The 23,938-nt window shown below is 34.9% G+C and overlaps 3 protein-coding genes across 3 annotated transcripts; 1 reads left to right on the top strand and 2 right to left on the bottom strand.

Annotated features, from left to right (window-relative positions):
* The first annotated feature begins 5,256 nt into the window (after nt 1–5,256).
* On the top strand, nt 5,257–11,148 carry LOC118268506 (uncharacterized). Its single transcript, XM_050706670.1, is given in 3 exon segments — nt 5,257–6,819; nt 9,561–9,572; nt 9,574–11,148. Coding segments are annotated over 3 exon segments (2,970 nt in total). The 5' UTR covers nt 5,257–5,328; the 3' UTR covers nt 11,041–11,148.
* A 1,805-nt stretch (nt 11,149–12,953) lies between these two features.
* Nucleotides 12,954–14,894, bottom strand: LOC118268604 (probable cytochrome P450 6a13). Its single transcript, XM_035583148.2, has one exon. It carries the CDS (start codon nt 14,822–14,824, stop codon nt 13,334–13,336), a length of 1,491 nt encoding a protein of 496 aa, XP_035439041.2. The 5' UTR covers nt 14,825–14,894; the 3' UTR covers nt 12,954–13,333.
* A 4,533-nt stretch (nt 14,895–19,427) lies between these two features.
* Nucleotides 19,428–21,418, bottom strand: LOC118268549 (cytochrome P450 6B5-like). Its single transcript, XM_035583086.2, has one exon. The coding sequence runs from the start codon at nt 21,341–21,343 to the stop codon at nt 19,850–19,852; it is 1,494 nt and encodes a 497-aa protein (XP_035438979.2). The 5' UTR covers nt 21,344–21,418; the 3' UTR covers nt 19,428–19,849.
* Nucleotides 21,419–23,938: the final 2,520 nt, after the last annotated feature.

The following is a 23,938-nucleotide window of genomic DNA, read 5'->3' as shown; positions in this document are numbered from 1 at the left end:
CTTAAAATAAGGTTTTATACGTTATATTTTGTTCTTTAGTATCCTCAAATCTCTAACCCTCAAAAGACCGGAAATGGACTTACACACATGGCATGACCGGCAATCATCTGATGTTGCGCGTATCCATGGGCGGCGTCGATTGCTTAACATCAGGTAATCCGCATTTTCGTTGGCCGGCCTATCCCACAAAAAATATATTATGAGCCGTATTGTCTTGGATCCCATGAGAAGAGGGAATCTAAGAAACAATTGGAAAAAAATAATAAAAACTAAAAAATACATAAGCGAAACCAAAACATGTAACTAGTAAACACTTTAAAATAGAAACATGAATATTACGTCTTATCAACTGAAATATTATATTTAGAACAAATATCTGCCTTGTCATTGTATATTATCTTGGACCAGGTGGCATATAGCGACTGCTATATTTATAATTGAAATCTCATTGTGAAGAAGCAATATAGTAATTGTGCGTCAATGAATTATTTAGGTATTGTTTTTATCAATAACAAACGGAGTAGGTACTGAATACCGTTATATTTTGTAACGATGATTTGTTATTTTAGCTTGGTAACAGCTTTGAGGACGTCAAACGGTTAATTAGATTATTATTTGGCTTAATCATATACTTACTTTGACGAGGTAACTAGACATGTGTTTAGCCACACCCACGCAAAGATCGGTGGTGAGCCTCTTGTAGTGTCGGTTGTCACAAATGCTGCTGATAATAATTATAAGCCCCTGACGTGACCTGAAACTAGTCGAGTAACCTCGTCTATAACGTGGGGCGATACATTATAAGTGACAGATGACAGAAGTCAGATATAGACGGTCGACGACCAAATCAAGGGATGACTTGAAAAATCCTATATAAGATATATACAAATAAACAAACTTTCACATTTATAATATGTATTAGTGAAATATGTGAAGCTTACATGTGAATAAACATATATAGAAAATCCCAACGTACAACTGATGGACAGCTAGCCCCCAGGCTTGGTCACCTCGCTTGGTCGAAGGATATTCCTTTTCTTAGAGAACTTTACTCTTTACTAAAAAAGCATATGAGTAAGCAGTTTAATAATAAATAGAACCTCACAGTAGTCTGTGATGTTGTATTTTCGCGCTATACTGAAGCGCTTCCTACGTTTAATCCACCTCTGTGCTTACATTAGTTAGTAACTCTGTTTCTAACCGCCGAGCTCAGAGTCATTTAATGGTCTCGCAAAATCTCTCACAAAATGGTTACCAAGGAATAGTTGAATGTCTCTGAGTACGGCAATAAGTGGCGAAGAGATAATCATCTTATCAATTTTAAAAATAGTATTTCGTATCAAACCAAAATGTTTATTTTAGTAGGTATCTATAGATTACCTGTTGATACGCGGGGCGTTGAAATATCAGATCTAGTTATCACCTTTAAAAAATATGTTGATTATGTGATGCAATATACTAAAACATTTGTGAAAAATGTAGGGAAAACCCAAAAAGATATAAATAAAATATTTATTCAGTATGATTCACCGTGAAACGGCAAAATCGTTGATTTCTTATTAGCGTCCTATTATACCTATTTTATTACTTATAAATCCTAAGGAGGTGTGTCCGTCTGTATGTGAGGTCATGGTTTATATAAAAAGCGAAACAGCTGTAAAGTAAATATTATAATTTATTATTGTCTAATCAAATGAACATCATTTTAAGGAATATTTGAATAATAAGTTTTAATATTAATTTTCCACAATTTAATACCACTTTTAACCTTAAAACTATTTGTAAATAGAAGATACATATTTTGTTTAAAAACTGTTGTTTATTTTTTTTATTATTTATTAACTATTATTCTATATACCAATATGATTTCATTAAAAAAATTAAAAAAGCAAATTGAGAAAACTCCCTATATTTAAAGAGTATTGGTTAAAAACTATGTGTTTCCAAAATGTATGCAAACTTTAACTCACATCATCAGTGTTATTGTCTACAAATTACACGGAAAACTGCACCGTTAACTGCATGCATGCAGAATATTCAAATCGTTCAGTGATTTCACGGAAACTTTCACGTTCTGCTGCTAAAATTTCAAGCATTTTTGTAACATGGTACTTCCATACTAATATTTTAAATGTGAAATTTGGTGTGTGTCTGTTTATTTGTCCGTTTTTTCAGGAAAAACAGAGCGATAAATAGACGTGGTTTTTAAAGAAGAAAACGCTGACGTTGTTTCGTTATGTGAGTGAAGTTACCGAAGAACCAATTACCACCCTTCCTAATCTTCCCAATCCCCGATTCCCCAACAACCCTCAAACGCACTTATAACGCCTCTGGTGTTTCTCTGATTGCTTACCATCAGGTGATCCCTCTGCTCGTTCACAGACATATACCATAACCAAAAAAAGAAAAGTTAAGATAGTTGAAGAAAGAGATGAAGAAACTACTTTTGGTCTCCTTAAAAAAACTTATCTAAAATAGGGGGTTGTAAGTTTGTATGGAGTACACTGCATAGTTCTAGGAAGAAAGCTAAAAATTCCTATTTAACGTATTTTAATAACCATGCATCAATTTTTTTCATTAAACATGCAGCCAATATGAGCCGAGTAGCAAGTGAAACCGCACGGGAGTAGCTAGTTGCTACATATTTATGTATAAGTACTCGTTTAATACTTGCACACGGGAATTACGAGGTATTTATGTTGCTTGTTTCTGCACTCGTTTTGGTTTAACTGAGTAAATAGCTCTGCGCTCACATTGTTAGCATCGTTAACTAGTAGTTTCGGATAAACATGGAAGTTTTTTTGCGACTCTTGTCATTGATGCAAAAGTAGTCCTTAAGTACATTATTTGATTCGGAGTTTAAATAAAATTCATATAATCTGTTTCACTTTAAACAGTGGAGAGCCTTATAAGCGGCTGAAATGGAGTGATACCACGACCTTACAAAAAACCGGCGTGAAACCACGTCTACCGTGTGTGTGAGTTTACCGGGGCTTAGGCTCAAAAAGCAGGAGTAGGAACAGAACGGTTTTTAATCAAGTGGAGTCTGACACTCCCTCTCGCCTCGCTCAAGGCATGAGAAAACATTGAGGATTTTTCCATCTTAAAAAAACCGTCTGAGTGAGGTTACTATCTTAGTCATTTTAAATAAAACTTGTATTTTTTCTCGATGAATAAAACTGATGAAGACTCTTTTCAAATAAAATCTACTTGAATCGAAACATTTGACAAGGTTTGTTCAATCAAAGCATTTTTCTACGTTTTCTCAGTAAATCTGGTATTCAATGAATTTTAGTTTTATAAAAGATTTTTACAGTTTCGTGGCCCAACAGGCTGTGACATACGGACGGACGGACGGACGGACGGACAGACATTTATTTCCGAAACTGTTGGGCCTACATAGTTGAAACTTTGTAAGATGGTGTATTTCGGTAACCGCTATTCGAATTTTGAATAAAAATTTATAAATTTAAAAAGTAAAGGGGGGGGCACTCCATACATGGAACTGATTCAAAAAAATTTTTTTTTGTTCAGCTTACATATCCGTGATGGGTGTCTATGGATAGGTCTTTAAAAAGACATTAAGGTTTCTAAAACCACTATTCGTTAAAATCAATCGTTTGAAAGTTAGACGCTTCCAAAGTGGAAAAGTGTGTGTGGGGACACACGAATCTATCTTAGAAACGGTAATACTTTAAGGACAAACTTATAAGGACCATTTTGTAGAGAATTTTGAGATCTACAAATTTGGTCTGAAGTATTCACTTTGAAAAAACTTACAGTTTTTGAGAAAAACTCGAAAAACCTAAAATGTTGAACTTTGACCTCGAATAACTTTTGAAGCACATATGGGATCGATGGGGACTTTTAAATTTTTAATCTTTACTAGCTTCCGCCCGCGACTCCGTCCGCGCGGATGTCGTACTTCGCGTGGAAGTTTTATTTCTCCATTTTGAGTAACTTGACAATGACATCTTATAAATATCTATTGGACCCAAATACGGCGAGGCCCGTAATAATTAAGGAGATCCCTTTATTGAGCTATAATTGCTGTTAAGCTGTTGAGCTCGCGTTCTGTAGAATAAAACTGAAAAGTAAAGTTTTTTATTTCTACGTATTTTTCCAGGATAAAAAGTATCCTATTTTATGCCCAGGATAATAAGGTATAATTATACCAAGTTTCATCGAAATCGAACCGTTAGTTTTCACGCGATGCCTGAACATACAGACAGACTGACAGATAGACTGGGTTTGGTATCGATCCACTAACACCCCTGCTATTTATTCTTTCAATATTTTCAATGTACAGAATTGACCCTTCTACAGATTTATTATAATATGAATGAATGAAAGTATTTAAACGTAAAATTAGACAAATATAATCAGAAAGCTCCGAACTGCTAAGCTATAGGGAGTTATACGTGTTATCGTGAGTCAACCATAAGAGATAGACATTTGCTGTTAGTGGAATATTTTTTAAACAATTTTAAGGAGAACATTTCCGTGATACATGATTTCTGTGTAGCTTTAACCATTAAGGCTGCACACGCGACGGAAGCTTAAAAAATGGAGTAAGTTCTCCTGTTTTCCCAACATTTCCCTTCACTGCTCTGCTCCTATTTATCGTAGCGTGATGAAAAGTATACTATAACCTGCCCAGGAGTATGAAGAACAATTGTACCAAGTTTCATTGAAATCTGTCGAGTGGTTTTTATTTCTATAAAGAACATACAGACAGACAGACAGACAGACAGACAGACAGACAGACAGACAGACAGACAAAAAAAAATCTGATTGCATTTTTGGCGTCAGTATCGATCACTAATCACCCGCTGATAGTTATTTTGGAAATATATTTTATGTACAGAATTGACCTCTCTACAGATTTATTATAAGTATAGATATAGATAGTGAATTTAAGGTATGTACCAAAATAAAGCTCTGTCGGAACTTTTGTTATTTCAATATCGTATAATGACCGGACAAATACATTTGCTATTACAAAAAGTAAGTTATATAACAATATGAGAAGTGAAAAACTATAATACAGGTACGTAGTAAGCAGTAACAAGAAATATTAGCTTAACTACGACAAAAACCCGACAGTCACGATGATGTCGTGATTTTGTTCGTAGGTGGTCATACAAATAAACTATAGGTATATACATCATATCTATACACCGACTGATACCTATACTTTAAACAAACAAGTCTGATAACGAGTCTGAGCCGAGTATAAGTATTGCGCGCCGATTATTCAACCACATTGTGTATTCAAACAATTGATAAGTCACTCGTGTTTATTCGCACGTCCGAAAATACATTACGATGGTATTCTTACCATTAGCATTAGTACTAGTCTCTCTAGTTCTGGCGTGGTACTTCATTGGAAAGTACAATGAAAATTATTGGAAGAAGCGTGGTGTAGCCTTCTACGAAAAAAATAAGGTAGTGGGACCAATGTGGGACTTCATGACATCACAAAAAGCCCTATTCGAGATCTTCGGGAAGCTGTACAGAGAATACAGAAAAGAACCAGCCATCGGCATCGGTCAAATTTTAACTCCATCACTGTTTGTCATTGACCCGAAAAATGTGCAACAGGTGCTGTCAGGTGACTTCCAATCTTTTAATCACCGAGGTATCGAAAGCGTCGAAGGAGACACATTGTCTGATAACATAACCTTTATGAATGGTCCAAGATGGAAGCTGATGCGATCGAACATGACTCCATTGTTTACGGCAAACAAATTGAAGAACATGTATTACATCATGGACAAAAGTGCTCAAGATTTCGTGCAATACTTGAAAAATAATCCCAAGACGCGTGATGGTGATTTATTTGAAACTCTTATGATGTTCTGTAATGCTGCAGTTTGTGGAGCTATCTTCGGCATTGGATCAGAGTCAATCTTTGATACACCTTTCCTCAAGCTTGCCAAAAACTTATCGCAATCGAATATACTGGTAAGGATGAAATTCATATTTTACAGTTTGAGCCCAAAAATTTATACAGCCTTAGGTTTTAAACTTTTCAAAGAACATGAAGAATTCTTTGTTAAATCAATTGGTGAAGTGTTAAAACGAAGAGATCAGGAAAATGTAAAGAGACACGACTTCGCTGACATTGCTTTAGCTATACAGAAGAACGGTACGATGAGAGACCGTACAACAGGATACGAGATAGAGCCCACGACCGGTATACTCTCTGCACAGGCTTTGTTCTTCTTTACTGCTGGTGTGGAGCCTTGTGCTAATGCGATCTATGCGACGTTGTATCTTCTGAGCTCTCATCCAGAAATACTAGAAAAAGTGCACCAAGAAATTGATGAACATTTTGAAAAACACAGCAACAACATAACCTATGACGTTATTTGTGATTTGGAATATACAGAAAAAGTATTAAGTGAAGCGTTGAGAATCTTCCCTCCCATTGGATTTTTGACGAGACAGTGTGTTCAAAATACTGTTTTACCAGTCGGTAATATCCCAGTAGAGAAAGGAACCAAAATATTCACACCTATTTATGATATCCATCACGACCCAGAACTGTATCCAGACCCAGAAGTGTTCGACCCGGAGCGATTCTCCAAGGATAGGAGACCCAATGACGACATTTACATGCCATTTGGAATGGGCAACAGGACGTGTATAGGCGCCAGGTACGCCAAGCTACAGGTGCAAGCTGGTTTGGTGCACGTCTTACGAAACTACACTGTTAAACTCTCGAAAACCAGTGGAAAGTTGAGATTTGCGCATGATCCACTTAATGTAAGACTGAGAAATGTCGGTTTTGAATTGATTCCTAGAGCAATTAAATAAACTTTCATGCATGGGAACTCTACCTCAAAATAAGAACTAAGATAACTTATATAACTGGTAAGAGTAAATATTCTTTGTGAAGGTTTCTCACTCAGGACATGAGAGGACAGTTCCTGTCATATGGGAGGTGGCATTTTCCCCAAGTTCACCATCCTTGGCTTGATTTGAGGAGGGGATTGACTGATATAACCAAACTGGCTTTGTATTAGAGTGCATAATGTATTATTGTTATGTGTATTATGTTATGGTAGTGTAAGATTAATGTTGTTAGATTATTATGTAGTTGTTAGACTTTGTTTTTATGTTTTATACAAAAACTTGTTTACGTATTATATGAAGTTAATGTTATGTGATTATAAACAATTGTTTCATTATTATTTTTTCAAACCAATCATTGAAGTAATTGAAGAAAATAGCTTCCATACAATTCGGTGTATTAAAAAAAAACAATAGAAATATAGTATTTCTACTGTACAAAAAAAAATTGTGACTAAAAAATCTTTGGTTACATAACTATTTTTTTAATCTTAAACTTTTAAGAAATTTACAAAAATTGTCCCATGAATTAAAAATTTTATATTGAAATAAAAATATGAGATATTAGATTTATTCGGCAGATAGATTTGTATATTAAGGAGAATATTTTCATATAATTCGATTCGATATTGGTATCAGACAACGACACGATAATTACAAAAACCTTGTCTTTTGTATCGGAAGCAAAAAAACCAATCGACCTTGAGTGTGACCTCGATTGATATGGAGCTATTATCTCTTGAACTCTACTATAAACTATTGATAGGGATATATATGATATAATATTATAATTATAAAACAAACACCTCTAGTGTGTTTGACTATCTATTTGTCTGAACGAAATATAACAACAGCTTATCACTACATACTATAAAACCAAGTCGCTTTCTCTGTCCCTATGACCCTTTGCAAGCTTTAATCTAACTACGCAATGGTTTTTGATTCGTTTTTTTTTAATAGATAGAGTGATTCAAGGGGAAGGGTTATATGTATAATACATGCATAATATATCACAATTGCACCCATGCGAAGCTGGGGCGGGTCGCTAGTTAAGATATAAATTCCAATAAAAGAGTTTACGACCAAGCTTTGGGTTTCGGCCATGGTCGAAAAAAAGGAGCCAAGATCATTCTCCTGAGTCCGGTCACCAATCTCAAAAAAAGTACCTACTTAAAACGCTCCGTTTCTACGACGTAAAAGCAGGGCAAGCAAGCACATTTTATTCGCATTATTTATACTCTTATGGTTATAATGTAAGATACAAGGTTTTATCCCAATTAAAATTTACTTATTTATTCCATACTGAGGATAAAAACAATGATAATCCATGACCATCCATGACAATGATAATCAAAGAACTAGTGAGTTCTGGAATGAAAAGTATTTAAAGTTCTTGACAAAATATTTCTTTTATAATGACTATCTCCAAAGAAACTTTTCATCAATTACACTAAACAAAGAAAAGGTCTTACCCATACCCAGTTCAGCAGTGGACGTCTTCTTACTCTTACTGACGCTGATATTTATTACTATTCTTTAATAATAACAGTTATTCCAGTGCGTTTACCTACCAGATTAGGCTGTATGAACGACAAAATACCAAGAGAGAAATTAGATAGAAACCACAAAACAGCGCCATCTATTGGTAAGTACCGCAATTTATTGGTATGTTAGTAACAACAATCGTTTTCCAGAAAAAATGGGACAATATTATTTCATCTGTGAAAATTAAAACATATTATTCGCCAGTTCTCCAACCATGTAAACCTTAAAAATTAATGCTTGGCATGGACGAAAGACAAGCAGACATGCACACACATTTATAATATTAACATGGCTTATCTCGAGTGCGAGTAATGACACAAGTTATCGTTGCCGCAGTGCACACAATAAGCCTCAAGTTTGTTCGTTTGTTCGGCAAACTTTCCCTACTACATTATGTTCGCAGCTTCAGACCGAGCTTCAATTTATTACAAGTCTTTGTCCTCATGTGTAATCAGTCCGAGCAGACTCAAAAATGATGGATGTTGGTACCATATAATACCATAACGCCTTTTATTTCTCCCAAGGGAAAGCATTATCGGACGCAAGAGAGAGATTTCGAATCAATTTTTAAATGCTTCATTAAGTTGCTGTTGCTGTTAGTTTAACTAACACCTGCTTTGACAAATTTTGTATGGATAATATGTAGAATTATATTAAAATATGTAGTTTCCAAAATAAATTAATCACTGAAGATTTTGAATTCGTGAAACGTGAAAGGGTTAATTCACGTTTACAAGTGCATTCACTTTTATGTGTTGTGAAGACATTATGTGTTCGACTTAAAGTTTCAGTCAGTAAAAAAAAACCTATAAGTATATTGGTATTATATTGCATGACTGTTCTCTTTTAATTGGTAACAAAACAATAATTGATTAACAAGTAGGTATTTTGGTGTAAGTAAAAATAAAAAATAACAATGACTTTCATAAATTTTATAGGTATACCTACCAATCAAAATATTGACTCAGCAAAAACAAGAATGATGGAACCGGTAAAAACTAGAGATATTTTTAGAATACTTATCCGTGGCTTCTACTGATAACAGCTGGGTATAAATAACGAGCAAAATATAATTATCTTTATATTATGTAAAACAAGTAACGGACTGACAAGTGTTTATGTAAATTTTGAAAAACTCGTAACAGTGATGTTGTTTCTTACCATTAAGTCTTGATAGCAGTGGGCTTACTACTGGCTTGGTACCTAATAGGAAAGCGCAATGAGAGCTACTGGAAGAAGCGTGGCGTAAAGTTCTACAGTAAAAACAAAGTGGCTGGACCTTTCTGGGATTTCCTAACATCGCAACGTGCTTTATTTGAAATCTTGGGAGACCTATACAAACAACACAGACAAGAACCAGCTATTGGTATTGGTCAATTCTTAACACCTGCGCTCTTTGTCATCGATCCGAAGAATGTTCAGCAAGTTTTATCAGGTGACTTCCAATCTTTTCACCACAGAGGCCTTGAAACTATTGAAGGGGACCAATTGAGCGACAATATTATTATGATGAATGGTCCAAGATGGAAGCTGATGCGACAGAATATGACTCCGTTGTTTACGGCAAACAAATTGAAGAACATGTACTACATACTAGATAAAAGTGCCCAAGACTTCGTGCAGTACTTGAAAAATAATCCCAAGACGCGTGATGGTAATTTCTTTGAAACTCTTATGTTGTTCTGTAATGCTGCAGTTTGTGGAGCTATCTTCGGCATTGGAACGAACTCAATCTTCGATACCCCTTTCCTCAAGGTTGCCAAAAGCTTATCACAATCCAACCTTAGTATCAGGTTAAAATTCATATTGGCCAATCTAAGTCCTAAGTTGTTTAAACTATTGGGATTAAAAGTTTTCAACGAGTATGAAGATTTCTTTATTGGCTCAATAAGTAAAGTGATGAAAGCAAGAGAAGAAGAAAAAGTGAAGAGACACGATTTCGCTGACATTGCTTTAGCTATACAGAAGAACGGTACCATGAGAGACCGTACAACAGGATACGAGATAGAGCCTACGACCGGTATACTCTCTGCACAGGCTTTGTTCTTCTTTACCGCTGGCGTGGAGCCTTGTGCTAATGCAATCTTTTCAACATTAATTCTTTTAAGCAGTCACCCAGAAATACTAGAAAGAGTTCACCAAGAAATTGACGAACATTTTGAAAAGTACAACAACAATATCACCTATGACGTTATATGTGAAATGAAGTACATAGATAAGGTACTGAGCGAAGCAATGAGAATATTCCCTCCAATTGGTCAATTGACGAGACAGTGTGTTCAAAATACAGTCCTGCCTGTTGGTAACATCCCAGTAGAGAAGGGGACAAAAATGTTCACTCCAATTTATGCTATTCATCACGACCCAGAATTGTATCCAGACCCAGAAGTGTTCGACCCGGAGCGATTCTCCAAGGATAGGAGACCCAATGACGACATTTATATGCCATTTGGAATGGGCAACAGGACATGCATCGGTGAGAGGTATGCCAAATTACAAGTGCAAGCCGGTTTAGTGCACGTCTTGCGAAACTTCACTGTTAAACCGCAGAAACATCAAAAAGTAATATTTGCTCACGATGCACTCAATGTGAGACCGAGAAATGTCGATGTCCAACTAATACCGAGAAACATTTAAGAGATTGTGTTGAGATTTTTTTTCTATAAGTTTTAAATGATTGTGATTCACATAGTGTATTGTATTAAAAGCAACTGTGGTAGAGAATTAAAAAGCGTAATTTGCCTATTATGATATCATTTATTGTAACACGAGATGAAACTGTTTCTTGACATCATTCGTAAAAAAATATGATTCTTCATCTACCATGTCTTTATTGTGATTAGTTAGACATTAAAGTTGGCTAACTAAAGGAAGACATGTTGTATATTGAAGATAGTAGACAGACAATAATAAAGTTAAATTATTAAAATGAAAATGAGAACACCTAGTAGGAATGGTTAATTGTGATTCATATGATATTCAATTTGTATTAATTTAGATCATTTGTTATTACTGATAAAAATATAGTTATTAAGTTAGGTACCTAAGTAAATAAAGTTTTGTATTACGCACTACCGTGTAAAGTGATAATAGTAACGATGATGTTTTTTTTTATTGAGAGGTGAAAACATTCAATGGCGTCCCGCCATGGGCGAGGCGAGAGGAAGTGTCAGACTCTTACTAACTAAAAACCATACCGTTCCTACTCTTGCTTTTCGCTGGAGCCCCGGTAACCAGACACGTTGTTCGCAACTGATGATGTGACGATGTGATAAATACGAAATGAAATAATTGAAGCATCTTGTTAAGGAAGGATTTTAGACTAAGGTTTACAGAACAAAGTCAATACTTGTAGACAAAGTCAATACTACATTAAAAAAGTATCGTTACAAATTGATGCTTTACTTATTGAAATTATTTCTGTGTGTGGACGTGAATCTTGACGACTTAATATTGTTATAATGTTTATTTTATACTTTATACTCCATAATTAAATAAATCTTTTATATACCTACTACGAAGTTTTATTGACACATGTTTATAGTAACACCCTCTTTTTACCAGATATTCAACATGTCCCAAATAAAAGATAAAAATCCTACACCTGTTTGTAGCGACCAAATTGATTTAAGCACAGGTAACCTATATGCGTAGCCTCAAGGCGCATCAGCAGACACATTTAAAGGAGGATAATCATCAAAAATCTCCTCCCGCCTTCTCTGAGGGAATGTTAGAATCTTACTGACTATAAAGCACACCATTCTTACTCCTGCTTCGAGCCAGAGCCCCGGCAATCAGTTAAGTCTTTCGCACCTGTAAAAAAGTTATTAACCCTACTGGGCCCCATCTGTAGTGGCCTTTGGGGGTTAGGAATTTAAGGGTTGTTGGGGAATCGGTAGCATCACTCACACAAAGCAAGCGTTGTTTCACGTCTGTTTTCTGTGAGGCCGCCGTGTTCATCAATTCGTTCCGAAGCATGGCTCTCCTACACTTAAAACTGCTTGGCTTTCACCGTTAAAGAGCTTGATATTTTTTTAGCCTTCCTCGATAAATGCACTATTTAGATTGCAAAAATAATTATTCAAATCGATTTTCAAAGAGCGTTCAAACAAACAAACTCTTCAGCTCAATATATTATTTAGTAAGTATACATAGATATACAGCCATATGATCAATAGGAAAGGTATTAAAAAACATGGTCCTAAATGCGAACCCTGTGGAAACACATGTGTATAAGTAAAGCAAAAATGTTAATTATGATACTAATCATTTCTAGATCGATAATGACGGCTCACACTGGCTCAATACATATTTGCTTTGATAGATTTATCTCTGTCCCGGATAAGGCTATATACCATAATTGATGGTATGGATGGTAATATACCTAACTTGAGTGCAATCAACAATAAGTTTACGGAGTTAACCTCAGCTTACGAAGCCTCTGCATTTTAAAAAATATAAGGCATAGTACTATGCATACGTACTTAAAAGTTATGTCTTAACAATAAAAAAATGTGTGTGTTTATTAGTTAAACAACAAAACTTCGAAGTAATGAAATATAACATTTATTAAGTTTTATAAACAATATAAAATACGAGTTCAAGTTCAATCTGCAGAATTACTTCAAAACGCAAATTTTGTTCTAGTAATTTCACAATTCTTGTTCCAAGTGAAAATAACAAATTAACATATTAAACAATTTCTATTAGGCTATCACATCGCCATTAATCCATTGACAAACATTGACAGTATGTAGTCAACATTATCCCATATTTACCAAACAACATAAAAGCCCCATTGGATATTATACAACCTTTTGTCCCCTTATACCCTTCTTTATTAAACAGAGCAACTTCTGTGATGAATCACTTCACGAGGCGAACCACAACCAATTGAATATTAAGATAAGTTAAAATACATTTAATAAATCTATTTGATATTTCTCGGAATTAGTTGGACATCGCAATTTGTCGGTCTCACATTAATTGGATCCTGGGCAAATGTTACTTTTACATGTTTCTGCGGTTTAACAGTGAAGTTTCGCAAGACGTGAACTAAACCGGCTTGTACTTGTAATTTGGCATACCTCTCCCCTATGCATGCCCTGTTGCCCATTCCAAATGGCATGTAAATGTTATCATTCGGTTTTCTATCATTGGCAAATCGCTCCGGGTCGAACACTTCTGGGTCTGGATACAATTCTGGGTCGTGATGAATAGCATAAATTGGAGTGAACATTTTTGTCCCCTTTTCTACTGGGATATTACCAACAGGCAGGACAGTATTTTGAACACATTGTCTTGTCAAGTGACCAATTGGAGGTAACATTCTCATCGCTTCACTCAGCACCTTGTCTGTGTACTTCATTTCACATATAACATCGTAATTTATGTTGTTGCTATGCTTTTCAAAATGTTCGTCAATTTCTTGGTGAACTCTTTCTAGTATTTCTGGGTGACTGCTTAAAAGAAATAATGTTGAAAAGATTGCATTAGCACAAGGCTCTACACCAGCACTAAAGAAGAAAAATGCCTGTGCAGACAAAATGCCGGTAGTAGGCTCTATCTCGCAACCTGTTGTACGGTCTTTCATAATACCATTTTTCTGTATAGCCACAGCAATTTCAGCAAAGTCGTGTCTCTTTACATTTTCTTGTTCTCTTGATTTCATCACTTGACTTATTGAACCAATAAAGAAGTCTTCGATCTCGTTGAAAGCTTGTAATCTCAACAGTTTGTACAACTTTGGACTGAGACTATAAATAACGAATTTCATTCTCATCTTAAAATTGGATTGCGATATGTTTTTCGCAAGCTTGAGGAAAGGTGTATCAAAGATTGACTCTGACCCAATGCCGAAGATAGCTCCACAAACTGCAGCATTACAGAACATCATAAGAGTTTCAAATAAGTTACCATCACGTGTCTTGGGGTTGTTTTTCAAATAGTTCGCAAAGTCTTGAGCACTTTTGTCCATGATGTAATACATGTTCTTCAATTTGTTTGCCGTAAACAACGGAGTCATATTCTGTCGCATCAGCTTCCATCTTGGACCATTCATCATGAGAATATTATCGGTCAGTTGATCCCCTTCAATACTTTCAATGCCTCGGTGGTTAAAAGATTGGAAGTCACCTGATAAAACTTGCTGAACATTCTTCGGATCGATGACAAAGAGAGCAGGTGTTAGGACTTGACCAATACCAATAGCTGGTTCATGTCTATATTTTTTGTACAGGTCTGTTAAGACTTCGAACAACGCACGCTGTGTTATGAAATAATCCCAGTAAGGTCCAATCACTTTGTTTTTACTGTAGAACTTTACGCCACGCTTTTTCCAGTAGCTCTCATTGCGTTTTCCTATTAGGTACCAAGCCAGTAGTAAGCCCACTGCTATCAAACTCAAAGGTAGAAACAACATTGTGTCTTTAATATTAATTCAAAAATGGGTCACAAAAATCACTTCTTACTCCTTCGGTTGTTAAACGTTATGTAAATAAAATATATTGCTCGTCATTATTTATACTCAGCTGTTATCAGTAAATTGCAGATCGGAGACGGTTGTCTCTGTTATTGTTATCTCTAAGTTTTTACGCAAATGAAATTTAAAAGTCATTATTAGTCAGCTTTTGTATTGAAAATACCTACTGGTCAGTTACTGATTGAAAAATAGAAGCACGTGTAAACATTATTTCACACTTAGCGAACGTGCGTCCAAACTAGCTAAAGCCAGTTTTACATTAGTACTTCTTAGAACGAAGAAGACTTCAGAAATGACAATGCCAGATCCTGCCCCACTTAATTTCATCAATGTACAAGAAATGTAAATTAATCAATATTATGCAATGAAAATAAGACCCTTGGTTACTTAATTATTATTCTGATAAAGTTGCGGATAAAAATTGGAAATAAAAAGAATTTAAAAAACCCAAGGCCTACTTCCTGTATTTATCGCGACCATCTGCGTTTCTTAGTACGCTTGCAAAAGGAACACAAAGAGTCATTCAATAAAAAAAGGATTTATTAATGTAATGTGTACGGATTTTAATATGAATTTGGTATAAATACATACTGTTAGTTAATTTATTTTTTTATAATATATATTATAATGAATGCATATTCTAATTATTATTTCGTGTTTGAACGTTAGTGATTAGATGCAACGAAACGTCATTGGCGCGTGTGTCAGTTACGTCCAAAAAGTCATTATTTGACATTCGCTCTGTCTGTTCTATTTACATTGTTGTTTCGTTATGACTATGAATTAAAGTAAGATTACTAAAGGTGATATTGGTGATGAAATTCCTATGATAGCATTGTAATAATATAAAGCACTTAATTTAATTATTTCTACCATTATAACTGCAATGAATCTAAACTGGTACCTAACCTAAATGTAATATTTTGTTCTTAGATTTATATAGAAACCGCAAGCTCTAAAGGCTTTTAATCATGTTTTTAGTTATCACTAATAGAGCAGCAATTGAATGCTACATTTGGCATGCCTGTACAATATATTTTTTTGGGGCAAAGCTCTATAGAGATTCTGGCATTGTCATTTCCAAATTAGTACATTTTATTCTGTCAAATATATACAACACGATTTGTCGTAGAAATGTTGTATCATACGAATTATTGACTGGAGTGAAGACTTAATAACGAATTTAATTAAATCCACAAATCGACTCTTTTTTGCAGCTATTCTGGAAAGAGGAAGTTGTTTTTAGCCATATAGGCCAGAAGTAAAGAGTATTTATGAATATAATAATATCCAAAACATTGGTAAAATTGTCTGTAAGCCATAAAGTTTAAGGAAAGAGTGAGTAAAGTTCCCTAAGTTAAGACAAATAAGGTTCAATGTGATGTGTTAATTGAATAATTAACTTAAGTCAAATCATAATTATTTAATAAGTCAATATTATGGATTAAGTCATCACTACAAATCAACTAGTTCACATTCAAGAGTTCTGGAAAGAGACGGTTTACTCCTAAATTGGTACGTACTGTAATTTTGTTGTTTACAACCATGGCTCAAAGGCAATGAATAAAATAACGTATGCTGTTTGGCTCAAAAAATAAGGAATCGTTGCCAAATTAATGCAATTAAATCCTATCTAGACACACGGCAGTGTGTCCGCCAAGTTCGAGCAAAAAAACCGACACACCGGCTGTGGGTTATATTACACGAACCATTTCGGGCCAATTGCCAAATTAATGCAATTAAATCCTATACTTACTTATTCTGTACCGATAGACGATAAACTTGCGGCTGTATGAGTGATATCGGTAGGTACTATCAGTGTCGATAGTTATCGGATTTATTTTGGAAACATTTTGTGAATGTTGTACATTATTATAACACGTTTAGATTTTTTTATTATTCACATTTCATATTAACTTACGAAATGTAAGCACAGTCGCGACATTATTACTGCTCTATTAGCACATATGGACATCTGTAACTTTAGAAGAATCGCTTGCTTATTTCGCATTTTACTCACTGTTTAAACTATGTGTCACCTGATGGTAAGCGACCAGCGGCGCCCATGGACACCCGCAACACCAGAGGAGTCACAGGTGCATTGCCGGCCTTTTAAAAAGGAATACTTTTTTTTCTTGAAGGTTTGAAGGTTGCATCGGTTTGGAAATACCACCGACTGATGCTCCTTCGACAGTTTTGCTGTGCGAGGCAAAAAGTTTCATGAAAAATTTCTAAAAGATAAAAAACTTAGCCAGTTCATACCAAATAAGTAGTACAGTACTAAAATTGTTCACGGAAATGATCTGTTACTGAAAGTATATAACTTAAAGTTAAAGCTTTTAGTGACCTCCCGTAATAAGCCATCCCCTGATAAGAGGAATGCGTTTTTTCAACTGTGAATTCATGAAAATAATAAAAAAAAAGTGCAGTAAATATAACTATACCTATGTAATCTCAAAAACCTAAATATTAGTTTGTAAAAACATTGTTTATCTATAAAAACGGCAACGTCATTATGTAAACAAATGTTACTATATAAACCGGTTCTTAAAACTGCAAAATCATGGCATAGGTTAGATAACAAAAATGTTATGTTATGATGATGTTGAACAATTCATTGACCAGACTATAACATAGATAACAGCTACATAATATCGATGTAGGTATATAACATAAGTATATTACAATAATAAACCTATGTTATTGTCTCATGGGGACAGGTAGGTACCCCAGAGCGCTACCTAGTTTGATTCTATTAAACATTTACCTACTATAGGTAGTGCTTATGTAGTTTAGGTACCATTTTAGTTTTCATTTAAATCACATTTATGCAATTAGAATTAGACACACCTACAAACACTGGCATTTTCAAGAGTAAATAGTTTTATTTTTTTATTCCACACTAATATTGTAAAGGTTTAACTGACTGGGTGTTTGTACGTCAATCACGCCGAAATTACTGAATGATTTTTTAAGAAATTTTACTAATATTATAAATGCAAATAGAATGAAATTTGGAACAGGGTAGATTATAGTCTAGACTAACATATAGGCGACTTTTAAACTTACAGGTACGCGGTCGATGCCGCTGTCAGAAGCTAGTTTGGTATACTGACAAGACATCAGCTAACTTGGGTGATAGGATACCTTTTATCCCACGGGAACGAGGGCGAAGCCGCTGGCAGAAGCTAGTTAAAATATAAAACAACTTTTTACCACGGATAAAATTATGATTAATTACCTTTATGAACTTTACTACTCGATCGCGTAATAGATAACTGAATGAAACTTCTTATGTTTGTATGTATAATATTAATACGACCTTGACTGTCAATTATACTTACTATACAATATTTGTACAAAGTAACCTGTTGTGATCGTTACCAAATTAAAAGCAAACATTTTATTCATCTAGCTATGCCAATCAAAAAGATGGGAATCCTTATGAAGTCCCTTCCTCTGAGGAAGCAGGAAGAGCAAGACAACTTTCAGATGAATACTGGTTGTTGTTATTAGTTACTAAATAACTAGAACCTTAAAATTTTTTAACAAACTATTAACCAGTGGCGTAGCTTTCCTTGCTAGTTCCTAGTAAGAACTCATATAAATTGAAACGTGTTACATTGTAATTGCAAAATTAAAATAATGAAGATGCTAGTAGTCAGCTTGCCGTTTTGTTATATTTCTATACGGTTGGCGCAGTGGTTGGTGACCGACTGCTGTGCAACGTGTCGCCTGTCGAGGGTTCGTTCCTGCGCCGGCAAAAAAATGATAATGGCATTTTCTAAGCAAAATGACCATTATTAGCCCGGAGCTTATTATTCTGTGCCCGGAGTCAGGGAGTTTGGCGGTGTTTCACGCAAGTGGCTCGGAAAGCCGTTGTTTATTGCGCCTAATCTCTCACTCCGGTCGTGTCAGTCTGCTATCCTATCAGTAATGAAACAGTAAAGAGTAAAGGAATAGAGAGTGCACCTATGTTCTGTGTTTGCGCACACACTTGTGCACTATAATACCTCCTGCGTAGTGGGCTAGTCTAGTTAGACAGACAGGCCACCGTAATCGAAATCGATCGGGAAATTTATTATTAGATATAATTCTCCCATTTTCCAAAACCTCGCCCACCAACTTACGTTGAGATTTAAGTCTTAAATCCGAAATCGAAATCAGTTAGTAAATTGGCAGAACTTACTTCGAACAAAGACCGAATTTATCCGGTACCTACGTTCAGAATCGTTCTATTTCACGGAACCCACTGCAGAAAATCAATGAGTGGTTTTTGATGTCGAATTGAATCCGCCGACTAGACTAACAGCGTGGACACGGTTATATAAAATGGTTACATGGTTTTAGTTTTAAGAATTACCAGCTGTTCTAAGTGCATGCAATCTATGTATGTTCTATTATAAATGTAAGTATATAACTGTAGACTGAAGAGTTTATCAGTTTCTTAAAAGTCAATACCAAACTTTTAATTAGAAATGTTTTGATTTTTCATATTTGTTATTAATTAAACACACTTTAGAGGGTAAATAAAATAATGTCATATTATTCAATATTTTTATTAACACTTAAGAAAACGGCAATAGTTCCTTTTTTCCTTGAAAGATAATATCTTATACCTAGCTAGTACGTCTCTCTTATTATAATTTATAAAATCTTCTTTACACATCATATTATATACACAAATAGTTACATTGAATAAACTGAATATATTATAAACGTTCTATTACCTAAAATTATTATTACATAGATATTTATTTTGAAACAATTCTGTTCCCTGAAAATTACAAGCGAATGTGAATTAAATGAAAATTATACACATTTTAAATCATTTAAAAAAAGCTTCATAGGCTACGAATATATAAAAATCATAGAAAAAAATATAGCTTACATACATAAGTACATCATAGTCCTTTGGTTTATCAGCTGCATTTGGTAAGTAACCACTTTTTGTCACAAAACTATCTATTTCACATTTCTAGGAATAAGCTGAACATCAACGTTTTTTAATCTCACATTAAACGAATCGTGCTTGAATGTTACCTTTTCATCTGTTTGCTTCGATGCAACAGTGAAGTTTCGTAAGACGTGCACCAAACCAGCCTGCACTTGTAGCTTGGCGTACCTGGCGCCTATACACGTCCTGTTGCCCATTCCAAATGGCATGTAAATGTCGTCATTGGGTCTCCTATCCTTGGAGAATCGCTCCGGGTCGAACACTTCTGGGTCTGGATACAATTCAGGGTCGTGATGGATATCATAAATTGGAGTGAATATTTTGGTTCCTTTCTGTACTGGGATATTACCAACAGGTAGGACAGTATCCTGAACACATTGTCTCGTCAAAAATCCAATTGGAGGGAACATTCTCATTGCTTCACTCAATACCTTTTCTGTAAACTCCATCTCACAAATAACGTCATAGGTTATATTGTTATTGTATTTTTCAAAATGCTTATCTATCTCTTGGTGCACATCTTGTAATATTTCTGGGTGTACACTCAGAAGATACAACGTCGCATAGATCGCATTAGCACAAGGCTCTACACCAGCAGCAAAGAAGAACAAAGCCTGTGCAGAGAGTATACCGGTCGTAGGCTCTATCTCGTATCCTGTTGTACGGTCTCTCATGGTACCGTTCTTCTGTATAGCTAAAGCAATGTCAGCGAAGTCGTGACGCTTTACATTTTCCTGATCTCTTCGTTTTAACACTTCACCAATTGATTTAACAAAGAATTCTTCATATTCTTTGAAAAATTTCAAGCCCAAAAGTGAAGACAATTTCGGGCTTACAATAAATGATACGAATTTCAACTTCATCGATAAATTAGATTGGGATATGCCTCTTGCAACTTTGAGGAAAGGTGAATCAAAGATTGACTCTGATCCAATGCCGAAGATAGCTCCACAAACTGCAGCATTACAGAACATCATAAGAGTTTCAAATAAGTTACCATCACGGGTCTTGGGATTGTTTTTCAAATAGTTCGCAAAGTCTTGAGCACTTTTGTCCATGATGTAATACATGTTCTTCAATTTGTTTGCCGTAAACAACGGAGTCATGTTCGATCGCATCAGCTTCCATCTTGGACCAGTCATGAAGGTAATATTATCACTTAATTGGTCTCCTTCAATGCTTTCCATGCCTCGATGATTAAAAGATTGGAAGTCACCTGATAGAACTTGCTGCACATTTTTCTGATTGATGACAAACATCGCTGGTGTTAACAAGTGTCCCAAACCGATGGCTGGTTCGTGTCTGTATTGTTGGTAGAGATCTCCAAAGACTTGGAACAAGGGACGTGGTGACACTAAGAAATCCCATAATGGTCCTAAGACTTTGTTTTTGCTGTAGAAGACCACACCACGTTTTCTCCAATAATTTTCATTGTATATCCCAATGAAATACCATACTAGTACTAAAGTTATTAAGGCCAAAGTAATCGGTAGCAATACCATGATTACTTTTTTGTATGCAAATTATTTTAATGTTAACACAGTCGACTTCTCGAGCAGAGATCAACAAGTAACATACAAACGTAATTTGCCCGCGTTACTTATACTCTGCTGTTATCAACGTTTTTATTTGTTTGGCTGAAGCAAAACATGGATGTTTAGGCAATCTTAATCATAATCTGTAATTTATAATCGTGGTGGGGGTCGTGTTCCGGCTTGTTTTATTGTGTGAATTTTAGAATGTTTAATATTGTCATCTTGACAAGTGGCGTTATGGAAAGACCGTCGAGAGAGCTGTTACATTTTAAGATAGCTAAATTTTTTTTATTTTTTTTAAGATGTGGAATATACGCAGTCGAATGCTATAAAAATAATGCTTGGCAATCAGTGATCATCAAACTTGCGATTAACCGGTAGTGTGCCTAAAGGCGGATCCATCTATTTCCACAATGTATTTTCTATTGTGTCTTGTATACCGGCAATCGTGCGGTTAACCAAACTTACGAAGTTTGATCTTGACTTGACTTACGAATATGTGTGAATCTATATTCTTATACCTTATACCTTTAAATCAAGAAAGGTCAAAGCCATCGAGGGCATTGACCTCTTCTCACGTAAAATTAATAACTAAACTAAATAATGAAAAGATCAGTGAATTGGAAGAGTCCCCAAAAGTTTCTTTTATACTCAATATTTTCCAAAAGTAAAATATCTTGAAGACTTATCTATAACTGAATTGGAGTAAGAAATTGTATAAAAATCTTGATTGAATGAAATCCTATCATATGTTTCGATTCAGTAGGTAAGATTTGATTTGGTAGAGTTCTTTCTTAAACACAGAATTATTACTTATGAAGGTATATTTATATCATAAGTCAAAGACCGTTTTTAATAGACCCTTATGACACTTTTTAACCGACTTACGAAAATGAGGTTCTCAGTTTGACCTGTGTGTATATTTGTGTATGTTTGTGTGTGATTATTTCGCGTTTGGCTTAATCGATGTTAATGCTGTTTTCAGCATTTTTTTCAGACTTAGAAAAATACGTATCTTAAAAACATGCAGGCGTTTAAAAAAAAAATTGAAGGCTACCTTTTAATAAAATTAATTATTTCTTTTGTAGAATGTAGATAGACATCACTTACTCATCGGTTACACAGCACTTATTGGTTCGTTTATCCGCAAACAAAATCGCGAGAAAAAGCATTACCACCGCTGTAAGTTGATCCATGTGTTAGATTAAAACTACGTGTCAGACTATGTATTACCTAACGGAGCTGCGGACAACGTATCAGGTTACCGGGGCTCCGGCTCAAAGCAGGAGAAGGAACGGGGTGGTTTTTAGTCAGTATGAGTCTGACACTCCCTCTCGCCTCGCCCAAGCCGGGAGAAGTCATGGATGATTTTCCCCTCACAAAGAAAAAGGAAGCTATTATACTTATTTAATTTGAACTCTTACATAGGTACCGTCTCACAGTGAAATGTGTAGTTTCAGAGTGAGATGTGATAAGTCCTGAGTTACCGATTAGCAACACGACGTAGTAGATAATAAACTGTTAATAAAAACATGTGACTTGAAAATGACTTTGAAAAATAATGACTTTTCAGAATTTCTATTTACTAACAGGAAAATGTGATAAAAATATGAACGATTGAATTACCTAATACCTACCTACATAATTTAATCTTATATTATTTGATCAGAAAATATTATTGAAAACATAATTCTTGCAAGTAATGAAAGTGATTGACAGCCTAGAAGCCTAGAATCTAGAGCATCTAGACTTTAGATGATAGATCCAGTGATTGGAAACGTGACTCCCAAGTAGGGTAAATATAGTTGAAAATTCTTCAATTATAAAATAAGAATAGTTTTAATTTGACACACATAGCACATACCAAACTGAAATGAAAATGTATATCTAAGTAGGAGTAAGTTAAGTAGTAGAGTACCTATTTAGATTAACTACTACAAGATTTTTATAAACTGGATTTTTCACCTTTGTAAACTGGAATTTTCACGTGCGTAATTGTATGTTTGTAACATACAATTTCACATACCTACACCCAACAATTTGTGGATCACACAATTAATTGTTCCGCATGGGGACCAAAACCATCAGTTGCATAGCCACGATGCCACCTGTGTAAAAATCATAGACTAAAATTTAGGGCTTCGCGCTTGTTTACCGTTCTACTGAACGAATAAGGCTATCTCTATTACTTATCTGACTACTAGGTAAATAACATTACTTGCAGGAATTTTGTTTTTAATAACAAATTAAACAATATCTTGCTATCCAAGATATAAGTAGTATTATGCAGTTCAATCTCCTATGCTTTTGCCAAGTCATGATTTCTTGTTTGTAAATAGATATTATGAAAAGTCATTATTATTTTTTTACAAGTCACCGTTATCAGTCTGTTGCTGACTGAAACTATTATGATTATAAGTTCTAAATAATAATTAAGTCCTGAATTTAATATCGTTTAGCAAACAGCTGCTAATATTATAACTATTTATATGTAATTGTTTACTGCTTCGCCACTTGAATGATCACAAGTGGCTTGTAGCTTTATTTGTTTTTTTAATTATC

Source organism: Spodoptera frugiperda, chromosome 29 (assembly GCF_023101765.2).
Source record: "Spodoptera frugiperda isolate SF20-4 chromosome 29, AGI-APGP_CSIRO_Sfru_2.0, whole genome shotgun sequence".
In the NCBI taxonomy this organism is placed as follows: domain Eukaryota; kingdom Metazoa; phylum Arthropoda; class Insecta; order Lepidoptera; family Noctuidae; genus Spodoptera; species Spodoptera frugiperda.
Note: the sequence above shows the minus strand (reverse complement) of the source record. Positions and strands in the feature narration are given on the sequence as shown.

Excerpts from the sequence above, each read along its gene's own strand:
- LOC118268604 (XM_035583148.2), bottom strand. The coding sequence starts at position 14,824 with ATGTTGTTTCTACCTTTGAGTTTGATAGCAGTGGGCTTACTACTGGCT.
- LOC118268549 (XM_035583086.2), bottom strand. The coding sequence starts at position 21,343 with ATGGTATTGCTACCGATTACTTTGGCCTTAATAACTTTAGTACTAGTA.